Source organism: Lemur catta, chromosome 18 (genome assembly GCF_020740605.2).
Source record: "Lemur catta isolate mLemCat1 chromosome 18, mLemCat1.pri, whole genome shotgun sequence".
Classification (NCBI taxonomy): domain Eukaryota; kingdom Metazoa; phylum Chordata; class Mammalia; order Primates; family Lemuridae; genus Lemur; species Lemur catta.
Genome location: NC_059145.1, coordinates 10,862,852 through 10,888,226, shown reverse-complemented (window position 1 = coordinate 10,888,226; position 25,375 = coordinate 10,862,852). Strand labels below are relative to the sequence as shown.

Genomic DNA, 25,375 nt, shown 5'->3' with positions numbered 1-25,375 from the left:
TAAGCCCCAAGTTCCCACCTTAGCCTCTCACTCTCTTCAAATGAGCAAATCCAATGCTGTCACAGGAAACACACCTAGGTAGTGCCCTGAACCCCAATACAGGCTTTGGCCTCCAGACCCCTTCCTCCTTCTCTTGTTCCCCACCTCCTGTTTCCGTTATCCCTGTGAGGCGTGCTGTCCTCTTATCTCAGGGATCTGTGAATAATGAACTTCCCACCGTTTCTGAGTGTCCCTCACTGTGCCACACCTGACTGCACTGAACCCAACTCACATACCTCACCTAACCAAATCACAGCACATGCCTTGTTTTTTCTTTTGTGTTTTTCTACGTCATTAATGCAAATGTTCATGTTGGCCCAAATGCCAGAGAAGCTGAAGGCTTTGCTAACCAGATGCAGAGTTCTGCTGCCATTAGTGTAACTGGGCAACTACCAGAAGCGCTTCATGCTCATTACCTAAAACTACTCCCCTGCCCTTCTAAAAACATAGTATAATGAAATTCTGTTCTTAGTGATTCTGTTTCAGCTTGTAAATGATCTATAAATTTCCTTGTACCTTAGAGGAAATAGAGTATTGTTTTCTGCTGGGAATATTGATTCAATATTAACCTAAAGACAGATACCAGCTATATACCATGATGACAATGCTATTTTTTTTGTTTCCAAGAGATCATGAAAGAAATAGCATGCAGTTACTGAACTTTTTTTTTTCCCTTTGTAACTGTTGCTGAAACTAACCAAAACCCGTATCTTGCACTCTTTGTATATGATTTGCCGGTTGTTCCATGCAGTTAATATTTAGGGTTTTTCACGCATCCAACTGTATATACTTATACACTGAATGCATTAGTATTTTCAAATTAATTCCATTATCTAATTCTGCCAGAATAATTGGTTGTGTTTTAAAGTGGACGTTTTAAGACAACCCAAAGGAGAGGCTGGGAAAGAAACCAATATTTATTGAACTGCACTACAAAGAATTTTATACTGGTTACCATATAAAGAAAATTATAAATAATCAGCAAAAAAATATTTTAAATGGAATAAGTAGACAAGTACATGTTTAAATGAACTTTTTTTCTTGTTTGCTTATTTAAATTATCTTCTCCTTTTAAAAATCAATTTATTTATGTTTTTGAAATTGTTCTTTACTGACCACAATTTAGTGTCAATGGAAACTAAAATAATAATAATCATAATAATAATTAGCAGCAGCATAATAAAACTTAAGGCTGTCTCTGAAAAATAATGCATATAGCTTTTTATTCCTCAGGAAGGGAAAAAGATTAGAATAAAATTTTAGAAATATTGAGAAATAACAAAACTGTTCAAAAGGGGAGGCAAGTTTTCTTCCCACCTCCTATAATTAATATCCACGGCCACATTGATAACTTCCAGGGACCATTTTGGGGGAACCTTGTAAACAATGAGGATACCTGCTCACTCCCTTGCTCCTCAGCAGGTCTTCAGACTGTCATCCCTACCACAGGAAATAGAAGGAATCTTATTTAACTCTGAAATCTTTCTTCTTCTTGTCTTCCCTAGGTAGCGCTGGCACTCCAGTGATGTTCAACAAGAACGGGGATGCACCCGGGCGTTACGACATCTTTCAGTACCAGATGACAAACACCAGCAACCCTGGCTACCGTCTGATTGGACAGTGGACAGATGAACTTCAGCTCAATGTGAGTTCTCCTTGCCCCTTTCTTCCCTTGTGTGATGGATGAACAGATTTTTAATTTGTTCAGTGAGACAAATGTATCTTGTTTATATGTTTTTGTGCGTACTCAAGTGAGCTTGCAACTTGTTATGGGCATCAACAGGAACTGATTTGCAGTTATAACATAACAATCATGGTGATGATGATGAAGATGGTGATGATAGGAAATGTGCACTGAGTTTTATGTATTATATTCATCACCTTATGTGAATTATCTCATTTAATCTGAGGCTCAAAAAACAAGTCATCAGCTAACCCTTTATCAAGATCTTCCTCTTGGTCAGACATTTATTTCTTCTTTTCCTCCTCCCTTCCTTTCTTCCTTCTTTGTTTGGTGGCCAATTTTTTTAATTTAATGTATTTTGGTGGAGTCACTTTGGTTTATACTGAGATTATCTGAGTAATTGCAGTGCTGGTCATTTCTATAAAATGTGACCTTAAGTAAGCAGCCACTTCCTTGTACAAGATTATGTCCAAGTCTACTAGTTGATGTCCCAGTTTGAAGATAGGCAGAGAAATAGAGAGAAAGAGAAACTCTCTCTTATTCAGCCTTTTTATTCTATTCAGGCCTTGAAAAGATGGATGAGACTCACCCACATGGGGGAAGGCAATCTGCTTTACTTAGCTACTGATTCAAATGAAACACCCTCACACACACCCAGAATGTTTGACCAAATATCTGGGCACCTCATGGTCCAATCAAATAGAACAGAAAATTAACCATTACAGTTCCTGTCCCAGAAAATTTCTTGTCTCTTCCAAAGGTGGAAATTATGCCATTAGCCTTTGTCAATCTGTACCTTAGGAGGTAGTCCAGGAATTATTGAAAACAAGACTTCTTGGGAGTAGAATGCAGAATCGACATCTTGGGCAATGTAAGTTTTATGTCATGGTTTCTAAGAAGAGAGCATGTATATACAGAGAGGGGTGAAGCCACCGTGGGCCAGTGACCTCATCTGCATATTGCCACAGCCTGGTCTGCTTATACCTGTCAAGTTCTCCCTCTCCTGAGGTCCACCATCCAAATGAGCTGACACTGAAATGAGTCCACAGGGCTGTGATCTGGCATCCAGGAATGAATGGAGCCAGATAGCAACTACCACCATGGCTGAAATGAATGCAAAGGGCCAAAACCAAAAAAGAAGCTTAAAAGTATTCTGAATCCAAGGCACACTAAACTTGCGAGTAAAAAGAGAAAATAAAAACAAAACAAACAAAAACCCAAAAGGTAAGCCCAAAAGGTAGTGGTAAAAAGGAGAATCAAAGCAGTATGACCTGGCTGATATACTCCCAAGTGTGTTTTTATTGAGTGCTGCCTGTGTGATACAAGACAGGTGAGCCGGGACTACAGGGAGAGAGTCAAGGTCTGCGGCACCTATGGGAAGTGCTTGGGGATTACTCAACACCAGTAGATTAAACTTGCTCATCAGTCTTCTCTAGCACACCCCCCTACACCAATGTGAAATTTCTGGCGTGCGTCATTTGTCCATGGACACGAGCATCCCCCACTGGCATTTACCAACTTCAGATATTACCCAGGAGTTCTTATGCACACAATTTTTAAGAACTAACATCAACACTGATTTTATTTTTCTTTGGCTTATATTTTAATCCTTCATGAGATCTGTATTTGATTGTCCATTCGACACATTTTTGCTTTTGTTTTATTTTGTTTTTAAAACACCTATCATGTTATAAGCACTGTGAGAAGCAATGGAGATCAAACAAAGGCGGTCGGTCCCTGTTCTTGCCTAATTGACCGTCCAGGATGAAGTTACAGGGTACTCAAGTAAACAGATATGGGAAATGCCAAAGGGTGATGAGAGAGAGGATAAGAGAGAGAATAAAGGAGGCGAGAGGTCGGGACCTACTGGATGAGATGCCAGCAATGTGAAAAGGTCTGAAGACTGGGCGTGTGGCTTGGGGGTGGGGTAATCAGTAAGGTAGAGGGAGGAGGGGCAGGAGGAGATGTTGGAGCAGTAGTCAGTAGGTAAGAGGCGATTCATGCAGTCACTTGTAGGCCATGACAAAATTTTAAAATTTTATTCCAAGTGCATTTAAAAGCCATTAAGAAATATTAAGCAAGGGAGTGAGGGAGTGACTGCACCAAATTTAGGGATAAAAGTTACTTTTGCTGCTGGGAGGTAATAAATTGGAGAGTCAAGAGTGGGAGCAGAAAGGCCCATTAAGAGCGGTGATAGTGGAGATGCAGCCAAATGAATGGAGTCCATACCTAGTGTGAGGAGCTGTGTGGTGACAGAAACACACACTGGAGAGGAGGAACGCTTCTGGGAATGGGAGGGGGACGTCAAGGATCCCAGTTTAAGGATGAGCTGCTTAAATATGTGAGACTTAAAACAAACAAGGGCCAAAATGAAGTGATGGAAGCCTGAAGCTCAGACGAGAGTTCCAAGCTATAGTTATAAAACAATGTAAGTTGTTATCCTATAGATAGCCTTTGAATCCATTAGGAAGACAGAAAAGAGAATAGCAGAGGGCTCGAGGCCTCTTAAACCCCATAGAAAATAATGCAGTTCCATTCCCATTACTCCAAATAGCACACAGTTTACAGTATGCACTTGGTTTAATTTGTCTGAGAGTTGGGCCAACCATATACTTTGGATTTGGGGGGTTTATGGAAGCTAGATCAGGGGTGTATGCTTGGCTTGGCATTAAGTGGGGACATCTGTGATTCTACTTTGTCATGCTGGGAGGGGTGTGTTAGGAAAAGCAGACAGGGCCCCTGAATCGGGGGGATGCAGAAGTTTACACTTGGTGCTACATGTAACCTGAAGGAATGAATGACTGAGCCCTGAGAGACTGGGTTAATTCAACCAGTGTGGCCACCGAGATAACTGGTCTTGACAAGAGGCCATCCTGTTGGCACCTTTTATTGTTAAAACGAATTTGAATAATGTTCCTGGGGTGGGGGAGGGAGAGGAAAGGAAAAAGGAGGTGACAAGTACAGTACCTAGTGGGCACCCCCACCCCTTTCACCTGGAAACGCAGAGCCACAGGTGTCCCATCCAGTGGGTGGTATCCTGTCCAACATCATCCTGCCCATGACATTCCTTTTGCTATAATTATTATGATTCAGTTAAAAGGTGTGCGACAGTGGAATTTGAGCAAATAGTTTTGTAGGTTTGCTTTTGTCTAGTCAACAGAACAAAGCAAAGTATTTCAAGTCAAGAGTATACTTCTCCTTATTTACAAAGACTCAAGACTCAGGGGTTGTCTTTCAATCCCCAGTTACATCTTCTCTAGCAAATGAAATTTTCAGGAGAGCTGTCTCTGTGGTCAGTAATTGCAAATAAGTTTCTGAGCCAAGAAATCAGAGTTTTAGGTTCTCAGAATCCCAGCTATGTAGGTCAGAGTGTTCTGCCGTTCAGTATGCAATCCTCTGGAATTTAGGTGCCTAGCAGTGTGCTGTATGCTATGAAACGTCTCATGTGCCCTCACTGTCAGCGTGGCTACACTGGTCCCTGTCTCTTCTGTGGCCTAAGAGATGACTGCATGGTTTGCTACCACAGTATTTCTGCATGAACAAGAATTCTGCGGAAGGGAATCACAACTAGCAAAGACATTTACTTTCCCAATTGTAACTCCTACAGAAATAACCCTAATTTAATTTCTTAGATTTCTATTCTATCTACAGATTTCATGAAACTTTCTTCCTGGGGAAAAGCAGAAGGGACAATGCAGCAAACATACATTGCTCATCTGCAGTGTGTCAGGCGGGATGATGGCTCATGGAGATGCTAGGATACATGCAGGGCAGATCCAGTCACTCTGAGTTCACGTACTAGGGTGAAGGCTCTGTAATAGACATACTGAATTTTAGGGCTGCAGATAGGCACTGGTTTACGGAATGCTGCCAAAAACTTATATTTGAACTGAATCTTGAAAGATAAATAGTAGTTCTCTAGATGAACTAGAGAAAAAAAATAGCTTAGACTGAATAATGCAGTAATACTTAAAAATTAGGGTAGGAGAATATGTTGGAAAAGAGGCAAGAAATGGAATGTAGATGCTTAAAAGATTCTAAATTTATGTTGTAAGTAAACTCTATTTACATTATTTGTAATAGAAACTATGGTGTTTTTTTGTTGTCACCTTTCATTTATCTGGAATTAGTAGGAAACTCAGATGTACCAAAAATATTAATTTTAAATAACTGAAATTCTCAAAAACCTTAAAGTTTACCAAAAAAAAAAAAGAAGAAGAAGCCATTCTTAAAGGGCAGCTTCCTGCAGTGAATTGCAGCCGTTTAAATAGAAGGCTGAATGCCTGTTACTTCACCCTTTCTGGATGGCTCCAGTTCTTATAAACTTCGATTGTCTGCCATTCTGTAGGACGAATCAACTTTGTGATCTTCTGAGGTTTGTGAGGCTTATTAGCTTTTTCCGTGATTTCTTCCCTGTTGAACTCACACTTCGCACCTAGACACTAAAAGCTCCTTCAAGGTAAAATCCATGTTTTAGTCATTGTTTTGTATGCCTGCGAACACAGCACCTCGCACACAGTAGGCATTTGGGCATTTTTGTAGTTGTTGTTTTTGTTAATATATAAAACTGCATATAATGAACATGTACTCTTTTTAATGATACTATCTGCAGCCATCACCCACTTTTCCTCCCCCTGGGACGAGCACCTAGAGGCGCTCTTTCCTTTTTAGCCATGTGGTTTGCCCTGAATGGTTCCCAGGGAAGGCAAATGATTCTGTCTAAGCCAATCACTGTGGCCGTAGTGATGGGGGGGCGGACCCATACTAACTAGGCCTGTCCAATCAGGATGAACCACTGGATGCGGCCGGCCATTCTAGGACCCCAACATGCTCTTCTTGGAAGGGGCTGCATGCTCGGGAGCCACGCCTCATAGGAATTCCAGGAAAGAGAAGTCAAAACTTAGAAAGAGAAACTATATCTAGGTCATATTGTTTGAGCCGTAGGGAACCCTTACTGGAAGCCACTTATAATGATTGTTCAGTTGTCAGTAAAATAAATTAAAACAACTTAGGTAAGATAGCCATTATGTACAATCTCATTCACCATAATAAACAAAAATAAAAAAAAAATATTTTTTTTTTAGCATGCCTAGGATGGAAAAGAAAAAAAAAATGTCAGCCCCCCCCCCCTTTTACAAGCAGAATTAATTTCAAAGGTTGTAATTTTTGGCCGGGCGCAGTGGCTCACACCTGTAATCCTAGCACTCTGGGAGGCCGAGGCGGGCGGATCCTTTGAGCTCAGGAGTTTGAGACCAGCCTGAGCAAGAGCAAGACCTCGTCTCTACTAAACATAGAAAGAAATTATATGGACAGCTAAAAATATATATAGAAAAATTAGCCGGGCATGGTGGTGCATGCCTGTAGTCCCAGCTACTCAGGAGGCTGAGGCAGGAGGATTGCTTGAGCCCAGGAGTCTCAGGTTGCTGTGAGCAAGGCTGACGCCACGGCACTCTAGCTCAGGCAACAGAGTGAGACTCTGTCTCAAAAAAATAAATAAATAAATAAAAAGGTTGTAATTTTTGCTGAATATTGAATCTTTCACGCTGGTTAGAATTTTGGCTCACACAGACATTTAAAGACATAAGAAAAACAGTTGATTGCCAAAATCACTGTTTAATAAAATTATATATCCCCAAATCCATACTTACTTATACCTGCCTATAAAACTGCTAATCACTCTATTGTTTCATAATTGCAACAGTAAAAATGTTTTAAAAATCTAATCATACTCATAATTTATAATGTATTAAATGACATATGTAATAGCCATCATCAAAGAGATGTTGACAAAGGGAAAAATATAAAAGTTGTCAAAATCTAGTACTTCTTCAGCTTCAATCTGAAGGATTCTTTTATGGAATCACCTTGTTGCCCATCATAATTAATAGCTTTTTTCTTATAATTTATAGCTTTATTGTTAGTAATTAGGACTGCAGGCTTTGAAGCTGAACTGATTAAATGGATCTGAGTCTCAGCTCCACCATTACTAGATGTAGAACAGGATCACAATATGACCTATTTCATTGAGTTATTGTTAGAATTAAATGTAATAATATGTGTAACATACTTAAAACAATGTGTGGAACATAGGGTATGTTCAAAAAATGTTAGACACAAAAGTAACAACAGTAACAATAATTTCACATCCTTAGCTTATTACATGATCTATAACTGCCCAAAATGTCAATTTCTAGTGTTTAGTTGGATTATTTTTCTTTATAACCCAGCACCTAGCATAATGTTTAGCATCTAGAAATGGCCCATTATATATTAAAAGGATGGGAAAATGAACAACAGTTGAATGGCATAAATTACTTATGGGGGCAGGGACTGTGTCATTTTTGACATAGCATTCCCAGTGCCTGTTGGACGGATAGGTGAGGAGATTCATCCAGAATTCTACCCCAGTCAGCAAATCTATAGGATTCAGGGATCCATTTGGGAACTTGGCTTACCAAATAGGTTCCTCAAGCATTCCCTAAGTAAGCTTGTTCAGATTGCAAAGATAGACTATTTTGGTCTTTGAATGATAAGACACGTCAGAAGGAAAGGACGAAAAAGAATAGAAGAATTGGTTTTAACTATGGTGGTCACACGGTAGTAATATTCTCCAGGGATTAGGGGGTTGGAGGGGTAAACTCACAACTAATGGACACGGTGTGCATTGTAGAGGGGAAGGGCAAGCCTCTAAACCTCACTTGGATGAGGCAAAGACATAAAATGTAACCAAAACGTTTGTACCCTCATATCTTGAAATAATAAAAAAAAAAGAATTGGTTTTAGTTTTGTTCCAATTGATGTATAATCTTTCAAGACCTGTCAGTGGCTATTTGAGAGCATGAGGTGGGATTACTGCTCTTGAGGGATCAGGTAGAGGACTCATTGGCTACTTTTACTTTAAAATGAATTAAACCACTGAAGCTGGCTGCATCTGCCAACTGCCCCTCTACCCTTTAATGCTTACATTCGAGGAAGAGTCAAAACATGAAAGGATTTAGGATCAAACGCATCTGCCACTAGATCCATGAACCAGGACCAGAAAGGTCCCTCTGAAAAGACGGCATTTAACCTGACTCCAGTGTGACAAAAGTTACTTCCATTTGTCAGCGTCTCTGAATCTATGGTATTTTACAAAAGGTGTTTATAAATCTAGTGCACGTTCAACAAATATTAACCACAAAAGCCACAACAACAATTTCACATCCTTAGTTTATCCCATGCTCTATAACTGCTCAAAATGTCAACTTCTAGCATTTAGCTGGGTATTTTTCTTTGTACCCCAGCACCTAGCATAATGCTGTTTATAAAACAGTCTGTATTGCTCTCCGTTTGTCAGCCAACTTGAGAGATCCCAAACTAAATACAGATAGCAGGTGTATTTGAAACACTCATTACTTGCCAATATTTTTAAAAATTAGGAAGTTCCATAATAGTAACTCTATTTTTGGCTTCTTTTTAAAAGATCAGATCTGGTAGTAATGATCCCCTATTCCCATGAAGCAAGAGCTGGCTAGATCAAAGAAGCAGCTTTCCACTTTATACAGGGTGTGTGCTCTCTAAGTTTCCACAGACCCCACCACTCCCTACTGCTCTATACCCAGCTAACTGCTCACTTGCATAATCTCTCTGACTGCCATGTAGACATTTTATTCCATTCACCTAATCTAGATTTAGAGTAGATTTGAACTTATTTCCACTAATTGGGTTGGAGCACATTCTTGACTTTTTATAGTCTCTGGAAATTGGTTTCCAAAAATCAACAATAATGTATAAATAGTGTTAATATCCCAAAATGGACATAGTATATAATACTACTTTCTTTAACTAGTCAATAAATGCAGCTGGAAAGAGAGGGCTGCCTTAGTAAAGAAAATGCTTTTGTTTGGAAACATATTTGTATGTAGTCTGAAACATACTAGAAATGAATGAAACAGAGATTTCCCTTGTTTGTGTCAGCATCTCTTCCAGTAATCAATGGTGTATAACTACGTTCTTTCTATGAATGTCTGGAAGATTAATAGTATTTATAATTATCAATATGGTTCTACAAACATGTGCATTAGAGAAGCCGAAACCCCCATAAATTCTTGTTTGCATTCTAGGCATTCAAGCAAATCACTTCGTGTTTATTAATATACTCCATGTTCTATGGGGAAGTTGTTGCATTTCATTACTGTCTACATTTTGAGCTTAGGATACACACACACACACACACACACACACACACACATTCTCACACACACAGAAAAAAAAAAGAAATATAATAGGATGGATGAGTTTAGAGAGCTCAACTATCACAACAGGGACTCTCACTAGTTGTTGCCAACCAAAAATTATGAAAGGAAAGAGGATGAGTTTATAGACCATCTGCTTAACTCTTTTACCGTGGGAAGCCAAAAATTCTAGAATGACCTGATTATGTTAAAATTAAAACATATGAATTAGATTTGAAGTGGTGTCAAACAACAGGGAGAAAGTCATATAAAATTGAGCATTATCTGAAGGCCCCTGTTTGAGTCCTGCCTTTTCTGCTTATTGCTTAAGAAAATCATTTAACATCCCAGGACTACAGTTCTCTTATGTAATTAAAATGAAGTAAAATAACATAAGGTCAAATCAAGCAACATAGCTACCTCTCAAGGACACTTTGAGAATGAATTGTGATAGCTTCCCTGATGTAAGAATGCAAATGAGATCTGTGGTTATTATGTTCCTTGTGTTAGTTTCATATTGCTGCAGTAAAAAAAAAAAAAAAAATACCACAGATGTAGTGGCTTAAAACAACTTTATTATCTCACAGTTCTGGAGGTCGGAAGTCCAACATGGGTCTCACTGGGCTAAATAAAATCAAGGTGTCATCAGGGCTGTGTTTCTTTCTGGAGGCTCCTAGGGAGAATCCATTTCCTGCTCATTCAGGTTGTTGGAAGAATTCAGTTCCTTGTGGTTATGGGACAGAGGGCCCTGGTTCTCTGCTGACAGCTATGAGTGGATCTCAGCTTCTAAAGGCCACCCTGACACCTAGGCCTGTGACACCTTCCTCCAACCCCAAAGCCGGCAATGGCGGGTCAGGTTCCCCTGAGCATCCAGTCTTTCCTGACCCCTCTTATGTCCACATGTTTCTTTCACTGACTCTTCTGTCTTCCTCTTCCACTTTGAAAGGCCCATGTGACTACATTGGGCCCACCCGGATAATCTAACATGATCTCTCTATTTTAAGGTCTGCAACCTTACTCCATCTGTAAAGCCCCTTTTGCCATGTAATGTAACATATTTACAGGTTCCCAAAATTAGGATGTGGACATCTTTGTGGAGGGTTAAGAGGAATGGATTATTTTGTCTTCCATAGTTCTTTATTGTGTTTAATAACTTTGTTTTTCTGAGAAGTCTATAACATCCATATTAAATTCCTACTCTTAAATAGAGAATGCTATACTGTGTGTGTTTGTCCTCTCCAAACCTTAGGTTGCAATTTAATCCCCTGTGTGTTGGTGGTGGGAGGTGGCACCTGGTGGGAGATGTTTGGGTCATGGGATGGCTGAATAGACTAATACCCTCCCTCAGGGGAGTGTGAGTTCCCACTTTATTAGACCCCGAGACAGCCAGTTGTCACACAGAGCCTGACACCTCTCCCCACCCTTTGCTTCCTCTCTCTGCGTGTGATCTCTGCACATACCAGCTCCTTTTCACCTTTGCCATGAGTGTAAGCAGCCGGAGGCCCTCCCCAGATGCCCAGTCTTGAGCTTTTACATCAGAATCCTGAGATAAATAAACCTTTTTCTTTACAAATTACCCAATTTCAGATACTCCTTTATAGCAACACAAAATGGGCTAATAGAGTTAATCTAGTTGCATAAACACATACGAGTTTTATGAAGCTTTGTATACTTAAACACCTTTGGTGTCTCATTGACCTAGTCTATTTGATTGATAAATTTCCTATTCACATTTCTGGGAAGTTTGGGAAACAATGCTGAATTAAGGGATAAGCAAATAGAATTCCCCCCTTGAGTGATGGGGCAGGAGGGAAGACTGACAGCAAATCTAAGTGGCACCAACACCATAGGAGAGTTAGATGAGCTTGAGGAGAGAGTCCTGCTGTCCTCTAAGCTTTTCTTAGACTCCCTGCAGATGGCATGGCCCAATCCACTGCAGCTGAGTGGAGCTCCCAATGGGATGTGAGACATGAGGTTACAAAGTCACCACTGCCAGGATCCTGGTCAAAATGGGAAGATAGTGACACTTCTCACTCATATCTCTCCCTGATCCCACCTTAAAGCAACTCACTTTCTTCTTTCCTTTGTAGCAAGATAATACTTTGATCATGCTAATTGATGTTTCACCATCACCCTGCCCTCAATGAAGATCTTTTATTCCTATTTTAGCCCCCAAATTCCTGAGTGTCTTGCTTTCATTGCATGAGATCTCTTTAAATGACAGAGCAGAAATGTGGAACATTTCCCTAAAAAGCTAAATGGAAAGGGACTGTGTGAACCAGCAATTCCACTTCTAGGTCTATACCTAGCTCTCACATTCTCTGGCTGTGAAAGGCAATGAAGCAATAGTCCATAGTAGTAAATAGCTTGGGATTTGGAGTATTGACTGCCAACTTCCTGAAAAACTACCAAAATAGCCTGTTGTTAAAACAAAGTCACATCCATTGCTTACTGCAGTAAGAGAGAATACCACCTTGGCAAAGTCTCAGTGGCATCTCAGGAGAGAGAGTTCAAATGGGCAGATATTTTTAAGATTTGGGGGTCAGGATTAAGGAACTTCCTTCAATGGGGGAAGCTTGACTAGAATTGGCCAAAGTGTGTGATAGTATAGTTTTGGTGGACACAGCAAGGAGGATTTGAAACAAGTTTTTTTGAGTAAACAGTCATTTGCTTAGAGGACTTGGCCCAGTTGAGTGATCAGTTGTCCTGAAAAGGGGCTATTTACCGTTATGGCAACTTTTCCCCCTGATTTATTGTTCAAATAAATGGATTTTCGGGAAGTTCCAAAACAAACTGTAAAACTATTTGTAACTTTATCTTCCTGGGCAAGAATTTCTTAGAATAGTAAAATCCCATTAGTGTAGACAGTTTCAGTTTCCTTGATCCTATTAAGCTGGGTGGTTGCAGGCAAGTTGGTCTGAGATAGAATCTTTTAGGCTATGGTGTACCAGCTGTGTGCAGGGTCAGTCTCAACAGAGTTCTGTGACACCTAGTGAGGGGCTGTTTGGTGGCATCACTTATATCCCCCATATCCCCGGGGAACTTTTGCTCATAATGTCATAGGCCATGGTAAAAAGTCAAACTCATCTGCCTTCTCCACTATCCTGTGACTTTTAGAACCAAAATAGCACAACCACTGAGCTGTATGTCATCTCAATATACTGCTATTGCTTAAGCAAGTCAACGTCATAATCGGTGCTGTCAGAGCCTTGTTCTGTTTAAATTATGGTGTCTGTGTCCTAAGTAGGGGCTTTAGTCTGAAAGGGGCCATTTTTCTGATTACTGTACCTGGAAGCCTCCACCTCCCCACCCTGTCCTCTCAGGTAGGCACTACTATACTTAGGAACGTTTTGATCAGCTCACCTTTCTTCTCAGCATCTTACGTGTATATCACATGCACAAATAGTTCCTCTAAAAAAATCTACAGTTGAGTATAGCAGCCCCCACCAAAAAAAAAAAAAACACACACATTGAAATGAGCAAAGTCCCCCTCTAGCCCCCAGTTGTCATGCACATTCATAAGTGTGTTTCCCCATCCTGGAAACAAGTTCTAGCTGATCTTTATAGAGCTGTATAGCTCATTTCCCATTGTTAAGAATAAAAGTGGTTTTGGTGAGTTTTTGAAGCGAAACCTTACACACTAGCGTTTGGCTGATTGTGGAGCCCACACGATAATCTCTGCCCTGCTTGGCAAATGGATTAGCACATACTTTTGAATGCTGTGAATCCATGTTTAGAGTGCTCTGGGGACATTGAGTAGGGGTTAATGGGGAATTAGCTGAGGTTTTACAGAGTGAGGGAAATAAGATCTGTCCCTTCAAAGATGTGTAGCCAATTGCATGCCTGAGGGAGGCAGGCAGAGACAGGACGAGTCACATACACAGAAATGACTTTGTGAGTTGTTAAAATACTAAGTGGTGACTTGGTCTTGTGTGTTAAAGGTCAGCCCAAACAGCACTCAGGCCAATAGATGTGCCTCCTTACAAGCTTTTCAATAAACACTCGTCAGACGTAGCGGCCATCTTCAATTGCTCTGCTTAACCGTGTTCCTGAGGATGACAGTGAGGAAGAAATAACAAGCTCAGAACAAGAAAGACAGAAAGAATGTGCTGGGGAAATAATAAGAAGTCTACATTTCTCATAAATAACAAATGAGTGTTTGATTTATTGTGTGGTGATACTGTAACGGAGCCTTCACAGTGACTGAATGGGATCTGAGGGCCTTTATCTTAGCGGGGAACATGATGCCATTGGAAATCACGCTCTGAAAAGAGGCTTTAACACATTGATGGATATGCATTGGAAAGGTAAGTGGCTTTTTGAAATTGTCCTGAAATCGTTTATGCTTCAGTAAGAAGCCAGCATCGAAGTAGGTAAATAGTCAGTTACATGATTTGTGTGCATATTTCTCGATGGTTAATTTTTTCCCATTAACGGTATAGATCACCTTGGCTATAAATGCCAGTTAACAGGATTCAATCAAGAGTGCCAGAATACAGTGTCAGGAGTCTGGCATGAGGGGGTGGAACCGGTGCCTCTTCTCTCTCTCATCACTGTTATTGTTACACAAATGAGTGTCATTGCCACTTGAAGTGATTGTCTATAATGAAAGGAGGTTTGAGCAGAAGACTAACTGATTTGCTTTGTAGTCATTACCTGACAGCATTGTGGCAAAACTACTGAAGATGTTCTGGATACCTTGCAAATTTCACTGTCAAGCATCTTATTAGGCATATCCAGCATTGCGAGCATTTTTGTAACGCAGTAGTCAAGATTTAGGGACTCCTATTGAAATATCTTCTTTCACTGGTGTTTAAATTTGCTTTTAAAAACATCTAGAGCTACCATCGCCTGTAGGATTATTTTAAAACAGAAACTATTACTGATTCTTCTGTGGGACCTTTGCCAAGTCAAATCTGCTTTCTCTGCCTGAATTTTTCTTCCTGAAAAATGAGGAAGAATTAGTTGGTCAATATTCACAGGTATGGGCTGTGCTCATTTGTGAAGAGGTGATGTGGCAGTGTTACAAAGTGTGGGCTGGGGGACAGGCTGTCTTGGTTTACATTCTTGGTTTCACTGCCTGAGTGGCTCACTCAGAGAACTCGCTGGGTGTCGTGATTCTGTCACCTTCTCTCTGACGTTTCCTCTCTATTAACCTCCCTAGTGGAACTCTACCTCTGGGTGTGTCAACATTATTTCTTTAACCACTTCCATGAAGCATTCCTGTAGCATTGTTCCTCCCAGGGCCTAGCAGTGGTAGCCACCAAATGAACGCTTGAGAATGAAAACATAAAGTGGAAAAAACTCAGATCTCTTCTCTGGTACCAACTTTCTTTTTGCAGAAAGCTCTGCTACTGCAGTATAGAGAGAAGGGTCACTACTGGAATTGGCAAAAGCATCTCTGCCCTAAACTCAGTAAATGCACTCAGCAGTGCAAGATATGCAGCCGCCTAGAGTGCATGTGTTCTCCGGAGCCTCACAGCTGAGTCTCAGCCCTAGGGAGGGCCAGGAGGGCACAAGGAGTCTTCTTTAGACAGAGACTGAGGAAACATTAACCACCCCCACAGCCTTCCCAATTCTAGTGTGTACTCCAGGCATCTCACCTCTTTAACCTTGATGCCAACTGGCTTCCAGAATGAATGAGTGAAGATTGGTTACTGTGCAAAATTATTATTTTCAAAAAAAAAAGCATCCACGAGAATATGTGGCCAGAGGCACCAGATTTAACCGTGTTGGGTAACTCCTTCAAGAACGAACCCTCCACTAAGGACATGGCTTTGGAGCAATTAAAAGGGCCTGCCTCTCATTTTGGTTGTTTCTTTCTGACATATGTATTTTTATTATTTTCTTTTTGTATTTGCTGTGATCAGCTCCAAGAAACATCATCATATATTCCTTTTTTAAAATATGTCTTTTGAAATCTCATTTGAAGTTTTGTGTGTATTCCTTCTTCTAGCCGTTTCTCTTGGGATTGCTAATTTCCCTCTCTCCCTGTGAAGCCTGTGTGTTCCATGTAAAAAGTTGAATCATATAAGAATATATTTAGCAGATCTTGTTCCATGTCAATTCCTAATCTAAAGCATGGTATCAAAGGGTCCTTGATGACCAGTTGTTAAGTGGCACAACCTTTGTCCTTCATTGTGACCACATTCTCCTTCCTTCCCGAAGAGCAAGTTCAAAGTGTAAGAAAAGATGACTTCATGAATGTGTAACAATACCACCCCCCACCTTGAAACTTGAACTTGGCAGCCCTGGTCTCATTGTTGTGCCTTATGCCTCCCTTACAGGCATCTTTCGTTGTTCCACTCACCAAACCTCATACTGACAGCACATACTAGGAACCGTGAATTTGCAGGTATAGTCTTTCCCAAGCCAACTGGAGGGAAATCCGGGGCGCTGCCGCCCTGTGGAAAGACCACATGTTCCTGCCATCCTAGGTGGAAGTCTTCCCTGCTAAGCACTGGCTCTGTTTCATCAGTTCTTGTGATGTGGGCAAGGTACTGGCTGGGTAATTGATCATGGCATTAAAAATTTACATTGGCTAGCGTATCAAGTAGACATTTATTTTTCAATGGAGAGATAAATGGGGGATTTTGAAAAGAAAGGGGAAAGAAAGAAGCATGGGACTTAATGATAATAGTAAATATCTTTGCAAGTGTTCTTCCTTTTGTTTGAAAGGTTATATTTCAAATATTTAATAACCAGTAAGGTCTGGGGGCCAATTAATGAGTACAGGTATCAGCTCTTGCCGGGGTGGGGTCCTGGAAGCCCCCAACTGTATTAACCCATAAGTTACTGGATCCTGGGCATTGTGGGGGAAGATTGGGGATGGCGAATGGTGGGGAACACTGGAGAGGGGGGCAGTCCATTCACCAACTCGTGTGAAGGCATTTTAGCATTTCAGCGACTCACAGAGTCACTTCTGTGTATGTGACTCATTATTAGTTCTTTCTCTGCTTGCCTCCCCGGGTGGGCAATCACATCTTTGAAGGGGCAGCTCTTATTTCACTAACTCTGCAAAACCCTCCCTAATCCCCAAACTCGTCCCTACTCAGTGTCCCCAGAGCACTGTAAACATGACTTGATGGCACTCAAGTGCATGTGCTGAGGACCAGAAGACAGTTATAGCACAGGGGAGGAAAGAGTGTGGCCTCTGAAGTCCAGCTAACCTCTCTGGACCTCAGTGTACCCATGTGTAAAGTGGGGACATGAATACTGTCCTAGTGTCCTAGTCTATACCTCCGCAAAGGCAAATTCTGAGACAAGGATTTGTGAGATGATCCCAGCAAGCCCATAGGCAAGTGAGGCAAGGAAGGGGAGGAGGCCAGCACAGAGCATGTTGATGAACAGGCTGTCACTCTCGGTGCCTGGAGCCACATCCCACCAGGGACTCATGGGGAGTGTTGAGAACAGCTTCAGAATTGTGGCAGGGAAGTTATGGGACTTATTGCTGCTTGAGGGCTGCTCCTTCTGCATTATCTGCCCGGCCCTTGTGCTTAATGGTGGCCAGAGAACAGCCTCAAGCAGGGAGACAGAGTGCCACATCAGCGTGTGTGTTAAGGAGTGTGTCGACCTGGACGGAAGGTGCCTGCCAGGTGACCGTGCCTTCTATAAATAGGTCCCTCGTAGAGTTCTGTGATGAATGTATGCACGGGAGCTGTCTCAGTGTCTAACCCATAGGGCCTTGTAAATAGATACTGATTAGTAATGAGTTGTAATAGCTTACACTTTTAATCACCTACTACATGCCAATCACTATGCTGCCTGACAGCCTACTTATTAGGTAACCCTCACAACTCACTTTTTAGGCAAGTGCTATTTTTATTCCTGTTTTACAGATGAGGAACCTGAGGTCCCCAACAATGCTATTAGTGAAGGTTTATAGGTAATGATCGGGGGTAATGAATAAATCTAGATTGTCTGGCCCCATATTCCACACCCAGAACCACTATGTATACTGCCTTTCTATAATTAAGAGAGGAGAAATTGGCTGAAAAGATCTTTAAATTCCCATAAAATTTAACCAACCCTAACCCTTATTTTTATTTTGCCTCTCAGGCAACTTCTATGACTCTAAGAACAGACCTTTTAGATAAACAACTTAACACTTTTCTTAATTTAGACTCAGCTTGTTCATTTGCAGCGCACAGTGGATACTGCGCTTGTCAGATGCAGATGCAGCCATTAGTCAAACCCAGCTGCTGAAGGTCCCCCGTGTGCAGAGCTTTGTTCCCAGAGCTGTTGGGAGACCAGAGGAGGTGAGGGAGAAGGTCCCATCCATCACGGAGTCTAACCGGGCAGGACGGGTGCTCAGAATTACCCTCCAAAGTGGCGGAAATGCGAGCTAAGCATGTGCAGCTCTGCTGGGCCCCTCAAGGCAGCAGGATTGGTTCTTTCTCTTCCCTGCAGTGAGTTTTCCAGGTGCTGGGTGGTGCAAATACTGATTTAGAGCAACATCAAAGGAAAAAGAAGTCACAAGGGGAGTGGTGTTTAGAAGGAGGATAGGACCAGCTTCCCCACTCATGGAAGAGAAAGAGGGTTATATATAAGCAAGCCTCAAAGCAATTGGGATAAAATTGGGACTTTGAATTTAAAGCTGTGTTAACAATTACTTAGCCCTCTGAGATTTACCTTCAAAGTATGGAATTGGCCCCATGATATCCACCTCACTGATGTGTTGCAAGGTTAACTGAAAAGCAAATGAGCAAAACAGTGGTTCACACGTGCTATTTTCTTCACTTTGGGAGTAGCAATTCATTGTCAGTATTGCCGAGTTAAATTGTGAGTATTGCTAGTGTTAAATATAGAACTTAGAGCTGTGAGTTTCAAACTCTGCATTCAGATCACTGGGATGCATGTTGAAATGGAAGTTACCAGGACCTACCAACACCACCAAAATTCAGATTCTATTGAAACAACTTTGTTCTGCACTAGAGGTATTTCTGATGTAGATGAGTTGTGACCACACTTTGAGAAACACTAATCCAAAAATCTATATTTACCAAGGAATCCAGATTTCAGCTGCATAAAGCTAATAAAATAATTAAGTAAATGCTTATGCAGGGAAACACAGAATGCATTAAAAAAGGAGACACATTTTAAAAATGAAAGTATATTAGAGTCCAGCATAGCTACCAAGATGAGAGGAGCACGAAAGTATGGCGTGGGTGAGTGGGCATGGCAGGGAATGCGGGCTACAGAATTGGACTGTAGATGCAAAGTCTTTATGCATCAGTCCTCATACGTTTCAAAGCAAGTTCAAATGCATCCTTTAATTTGATGCAAACGGTAGGCAGCAAAGTAAGATAAACTTGGAGTTGAATTCCGGATTAGTCAAATACTGGCTATCAGGCCTTGATTACATGATATAGCCCCTCTGGGCTTCACTTTCCTCAGTTGAGAAAGGGGAGATAATAGTGAGCCGGGTTGTTTTAAGTATTAACGATAATTCTCATCAGCGTGTAGGTGTGACCAAGCCCTCAGTACATTTGAGAATAACTTGGTGGAGGGACCCTGTCTCAGAAAGAGAAAAGGACTCATGTCTCTTAACGTGGATACTGCATGTGCGCAATCCCTACCCCTGATTCTTAGAGAGCATGAAGGAGGTATGCCAAGGGCAGCTGGGCATCTGGCCTCAGCCATGCAAACCGCCTGCTGTGGGCTAGAGAAAGTGGGGAAGGTGTGAATGCACTTCAGAGATTGAAGCATTTTGCTAATTAGAAATTAGTATTTCACATCATGGCTCGCAAGTCAGATCCTATAAACCCAGTAAGTTTGATTAAATACGTCTCAATCCCATAGACACTCTAACCCTCCTCTAGACAACCTGCCACTTTATTACGTTCAGGTAAACTCACATGACCTGAAGAAAAGTAGCCACCTCAGTTTAACTGTCGATGGGAAGAGAAATCGATATGTTGGTAACTGGTTCTTATTAAGGTGCCAGCAACTTAACTCTGCCTGGGGGACTCGGGAGGGTAAACGACAAGTCAATATGCGAGGTAGTTTCTGAAGGGAGACAGTGCCAGGAGGGACCAACGTGTCCTTAGGGGGTCATGCAGCACCCCCTGATTTGGGAGAAAACGGGTGATATGAGAGGCTGGGAGATCCAAAGGAGATAATGCTACATATAGGTCAGCTCTGGGTCCAGCTGTACAACTGTATACCAAATTTGTGAGACTGAATTCTTTTCTGAAAGAAAGTTGATCTAGGGACAGAGGCATTTGGAGGAATTTCAAGTGGGGAAGTGAGAGAATGAGCAGCCCTTACTAATGTGAGGTTAAGCAAGGATCTCTCAGTATTCTGGGAAACAGTTAAGGCTGTTTCCTCTGATTCTGAGAATGCATGTGCTGTGTTGTGTCATTTGATGAATTTTTAAATGTGTCGTTATATGAATTATACATTCCTTAGGAAGAGAAGGAAAAGAGCCAACATTTACTTTATACCTACTATGCGTCACCCTTCCTATTTAAAAATTGCTTATATCGTCTCATTCAATACTCCTGACACCTTAAGCGGCAGGTCTTTCTTGAATTCCCATTTTTCAAACAAGGAAATGAGCAACAAGAAGTTGAATAATATGAGTCTCTTTCCAGCATATCCAGTGATTCATCCATTCATCCAACAGATATTCATTGAATGACTACTCTGTGCCAAGTGGTATTCTAAATACCGAGGGTGCAGCACTGAACATGAGGGAGTAGGTTTCTGTTCATAAGGAGGATAACATTCAAGTGCAGAAAACAGCAATAAGCCAATAAATGAGCAAAGCGAAAGCCACAGGTGCCATGAGGAAAACAAAAGAGGATGGTGCGCTGCTGATGGATACCTCGGACTGGAAGTTTTGGACTGTGTTTTGGCACTTCATCTTTATCCAACCATTGTGCCAAACACTTGCAATTGTCACAAAGCATCCATTTTTCATCACACCTAACAATACGGTGTAGAAATGGTTCACCTTTATGTCATGACAGCAAAGAAAGGCAAGCTTCAAGATGATTTCTCTTCTGACACTGGTTTAATTCATGAGGAACCCATCTGTCCAGGTTCTTCACCTTGCTCATTTGTTTTGAATGGTCCAATATTGTCGGAATAGTAACGTCAGACCTTGCTGCTAATTCACACATAGGTTGAAATAGATTCACTTCCACTACAGCTTTCAGCTCATCATTATCCACCTTGGTCTCCAGTCACCCACATGGCTCATTTTCAAGATTAAAATCACCAGAATGGAACTTCTCATTCTCAAACCATCCACATACTGTGCGTTCATTAGCCACATCCTTCCCAAACACTTCATTGATATTTCAACCTGTCTATGTTTCATTGGTTCCATGACAAAACTCATATTAGAAAATAACACACAGTTTTTACTCACCTATGGTTTCACAAAAATTGCTCTAAAAAATTTTTTTGAAAGATAATCAGGCCGGGCGCGGTGGCTCACGCCTGTAATCCTAGCACTCTGGGAGGCCGAGGCGGGTGGATCGCTCAAGGTCAGGAGTTCGAGACCAGCCTGAGCGAGACCCCGTCTCTACTAAAAATAGAAATAAACTATCTGGACAACTAAAAATATATATAGAAAAAATTAGCCGGGCATGGTGGCACATGCCTGTAGTCCCAGCTACTCGGGAGGCTGAGGCAGTAGGATCGCTTAAGCCCAGGAGTTTGAGGTTGCTGTGAGCGAGGCTGACGCCACGGCACTCACTCTAGCCCGGGCAACAAAGTGACACTCTGTCTCAAAAAAAAAAAAAAAAAAAGAAAGATAATCACAAGCCAAACCATGCACTTGAAAGACTGAGGATGTACCTTCACAATAAAAATAAAATAAGAAATGCCAAAGTGAAATGTCAGAGATATCAACTGTCTAACTTAGTACTTAATGAAATCAGACATTTCATACTTAACCTAATAATATATGTACTAACATTATATATTATGTATGGGATACTATATTATTATTTGTGATGTTATAAAACATAAAATAGACATTAAAAATTATTAGCTAAAGAGAAAACACATAATCTACATAATTTATTGCATTAAAAGAAAAAGATTCACTCATACTGTGTTACTATAGAAAGTGCTATTAATATTTTAGTGAGAGTAATATAATTGAATACACTTTATTAGTTTTTTAAAAAAGCAAGCATTTGGTTTAACAGTTTTTGTACAAAGATTCAAAGATCTGATGCTAAAATTAGTTTATTTCCAGAATAGTTTTGAATAGTTGTTACAACTCAAAAAGCACCTCATAATGAAACAATATGTAAATATAAAATAAAGACTTATGGTAAGGTGTATTTCTAACAAGACTGGAACTGTCTGTATTTCTAATTGTGTTTCTAATATATTTGACTTTTTTTGTGGGTAGACTTTGTCAGATCTTGTTGGATCAGAATTTTTGATACCCTTTAATGGGGCTGGAGAAGGAATAAAAGTGGCAGCCCTGCCATTTTCTGATCATTCACTTGTGCCAATATTAATATTATTTTCTGGCTGGGCATGTTGGCTCATGCCTGTAATCCTAGCACGCTGGGAGGCCAAGGTGGGAGGATTACTTGAGGCCAGGAGTTGAGACCAGCCTGAGCAAGAATGAGACCTTGTCTCTACAAAAAAAATAGAAAAATTAGCCAGGCACTGGGGCACACACCTGTAGTCTCAGCTACTTGGGAGGCTGAGGCAGGAGGATCACTTGAGCCCAGGAGTTTGAGGTTGCAGTGAGCAACAATAACACCACTGCACTCTAGCCTGGGCAACAAAGAAAGACCCTGTCTCAAAAAAAAAAAAATTATTTTCTTCAAGTTAAGGTTCCATTGTCAGTATAGTTTAAAACCCATTTGTTCATACTGTAAGGATTAGTTTATACTGGATAAGATCGATACACCATAAGCGGAATATGTGGCAACATGTGGGTGAAACACCCATAAAGTGTGATGATTTGTCTCCTCCAGTGCTCAGAGCTGGGAGAACCAGAGAGTGGAAATCACATGCGCCAAATCCCTGCATGTGAGGATGAGCAAAGGGAAGCCCGGTCAGGGGACATGGCTTGGCACGTCCTCCGTGCATTCCTTCCTTCAGTCATGTGCCAGGCACAGTTTTTAGAACTGGGCTCCAATACTGAGCAAAGCAGAAAAAACCAATACGTCTGGTGTTAGGATGTGTACAATTTCTACCTAACTCTACTTTTCTGATTTAGTGATGTTGGGGCATTTAGCCTCTGAAATGCCCCTGAGTCTCCTACCTCTTGAATGTGTGCCCTTGGGTACCCTTCTATTTTTGTGTGGGCCAAAGCTGGCAACTCATTTCCAACAAGTGAAATAGACAATGGTAGTAGGGTGTTCATTTCTGAAATTAGGTTACAAAAAGACTGTGGCCTCTGTCTTGGGTGCTGCCTCACACTCTTCCCTGCCTGCGCTGAAAGAAGTTAGCTGCTAGGGTGTCAGTTTCTATGAAAGGCAAGGAACTGGGGCCTCTGGCTTAGAGACAGGAAGGAGCTGAGGCCCTCACTCCAACAGCCGTGGGAAACTGTATCCTGCCAACAACCAGAGAGCCTGAGAGTGAATCTTCTGCCATTTGGCCTTTGAGATGAGCCTCAGCTCCAGCGGACACCTTGACTCAACCCAGCTAAGCTGTACCCAGATTTTTAACCCACAGATATGACGAGAAAATAAATATTTGCTGTTTTAAGTCATTGAGTGTTGGGGTAATTTGTTACACAACAGTAGAAAAGTAATACACATGCTTTTCCTTACGTTAACAATGTTTAAAACTGCATACACTCTCAAGAGAGTTAGAACTTGTTATTGAAATGTTCCTTAATGACTTTCTCAAGTCACCTATTGAAAGTGCCTGGGCATATCAATTAGATCCATCTAATTGGGGAAGTATACCATGGCCACGGAATGAAGGACCTCAGTTCTAATACCACAGCCCCTAAGTTTCTGGGAGATAGATCTGTTCATAATATCTTTATTGTGTCTTTTGCTTTATGCATACGTTTGTCTGTTTCAATAAGTTGGAAAAATTGATTTCAAGACATTTAAACACAAGATATTTAAATTCAAACTCAAAGGCAAGATAAACATCACATCATCCCAAAGTATCAGAAAGAACTTAAGGAAGTTCAATAATTGATGATTCTTTCAATACGTATGTGTTGCAGTAGCCCCATTTTCCCAGAGAGTCTTTTTGCTCTCTTAATTTTTGCTTTTTCAGAGATTATAGAAAATATATTTTTTAAGGTAGTCATTTCATAGTACTTATCTTTTGGCACAATGCCAAAAGAATATTTGATACCAATGCATAGGAAGTTAATAGTGTAGATTATTAATTCATGTTCACAAACTCTGCCCACATGTAAGAGGGAACCTGAAAAGTAGAAGTACTTGAATGTTTATTTTTCTCCAGCAATTCAAGAGCAGTGACAGAACGTATAACTTAAGGTGTCTTAAATGTTAAGACATAAGTGAATGTGTAAGTAGGTGCACACACATAAACAGACATGGCAGATCCTCCAGAAACAGGCATTGAATCTTATGGAAGTTGAGCTATGCTTTAAAGTTTTTTTTAAAGGACAAGGCAAAAATGTGTATTTTAAATACTGCTTCTTGAACTGACTTTGATCTGAGCATGTTTCATATTGCTCTAAGAATAGGGAAGAACAATATCATGAGATTTTTTATAAATTTAAATTTGTTTTGATTACTTTTCTTCTGAGATTTTCCCCCTGTTTTATTTGTACTTAAGTGTTCTTGCTTTTTAAGAAATGATGATGATGATAAAAGGTAGGAAGACTGTTGTGCTTGTTTTTATGTCTGCTATGGTTTGAACATGGTTTGTCCCCACCGAAATTCACGTTGAGTCTTGGGCCCTGGTATGGCTATGTTGGGAGATGGTGCATTTAAGAGGTGTTTGAGTCATGATAGATACACTGTTATGAAGGGATCATTGGGAGTGAGTTCTCTCTCATGGGACTGGATTAGTTCCAGCGGAGCAAGTGGGTTGTTACAAGGCAACATGTTTGGTCTTTCATGTTTGGTCTCTCTGCACGGGCCTGCTTCACACTCCACTTTTCCACCGTGTGGTGAGGCAACACGATGACCCCACCCAAAGCTAAGCAGATGCTGGCACTGTGCTTCTTGGACTTCCCAACCACCAAAATCATGAGCCAAAGAACCCTCTTTTTTAGTTTTTTTTATAAATTACCCAGCCTCAGGTATTCTTTTACAGCAACATTAAATGGACTAACACAATGTTCTTGGCAAAATAAAACGTTGCTTCTTGTATTTCAGACTCCCCTCCCCATTGTTTGTCCTTACCCCACATTCTGGAAACCTCTGATCTAGAAAGGTCTTTATTTTTTCTTTTGGGAGAAGGCATTACCCGGTGGACCATAGAGTTAGAGTGTGTCTCAAGTAACACTTCTGACATAAATGGT

At 40.9% G+C, this 25,375-nt stretch overlaps 1 protein-coding gene across 1 annotated transcript in view; it reads left to right on the top strand.

Annotated features, from left to right (window-relative positions):
- GRM7 (glutamate metabotropic receptor 7) overlaps positions 1-25,375 on the top strand; it is a gene marked incomplete at its 5' end in the record, with an annotated part of 363,151 nt that overhangs the window by 167,961 nt on the left and 169,815 nt on the right. Inside the window, one exon of the mRNA XM_045530458.1 lies at positions 1,545-1,684. Coding sequence (XP_045386414.1) covers positions 1,545-1,684 — 140 coding nt within the window. The remainder of the gene's footprint in view (positions 1-1,544; positions 1,685-25,375) is intronic.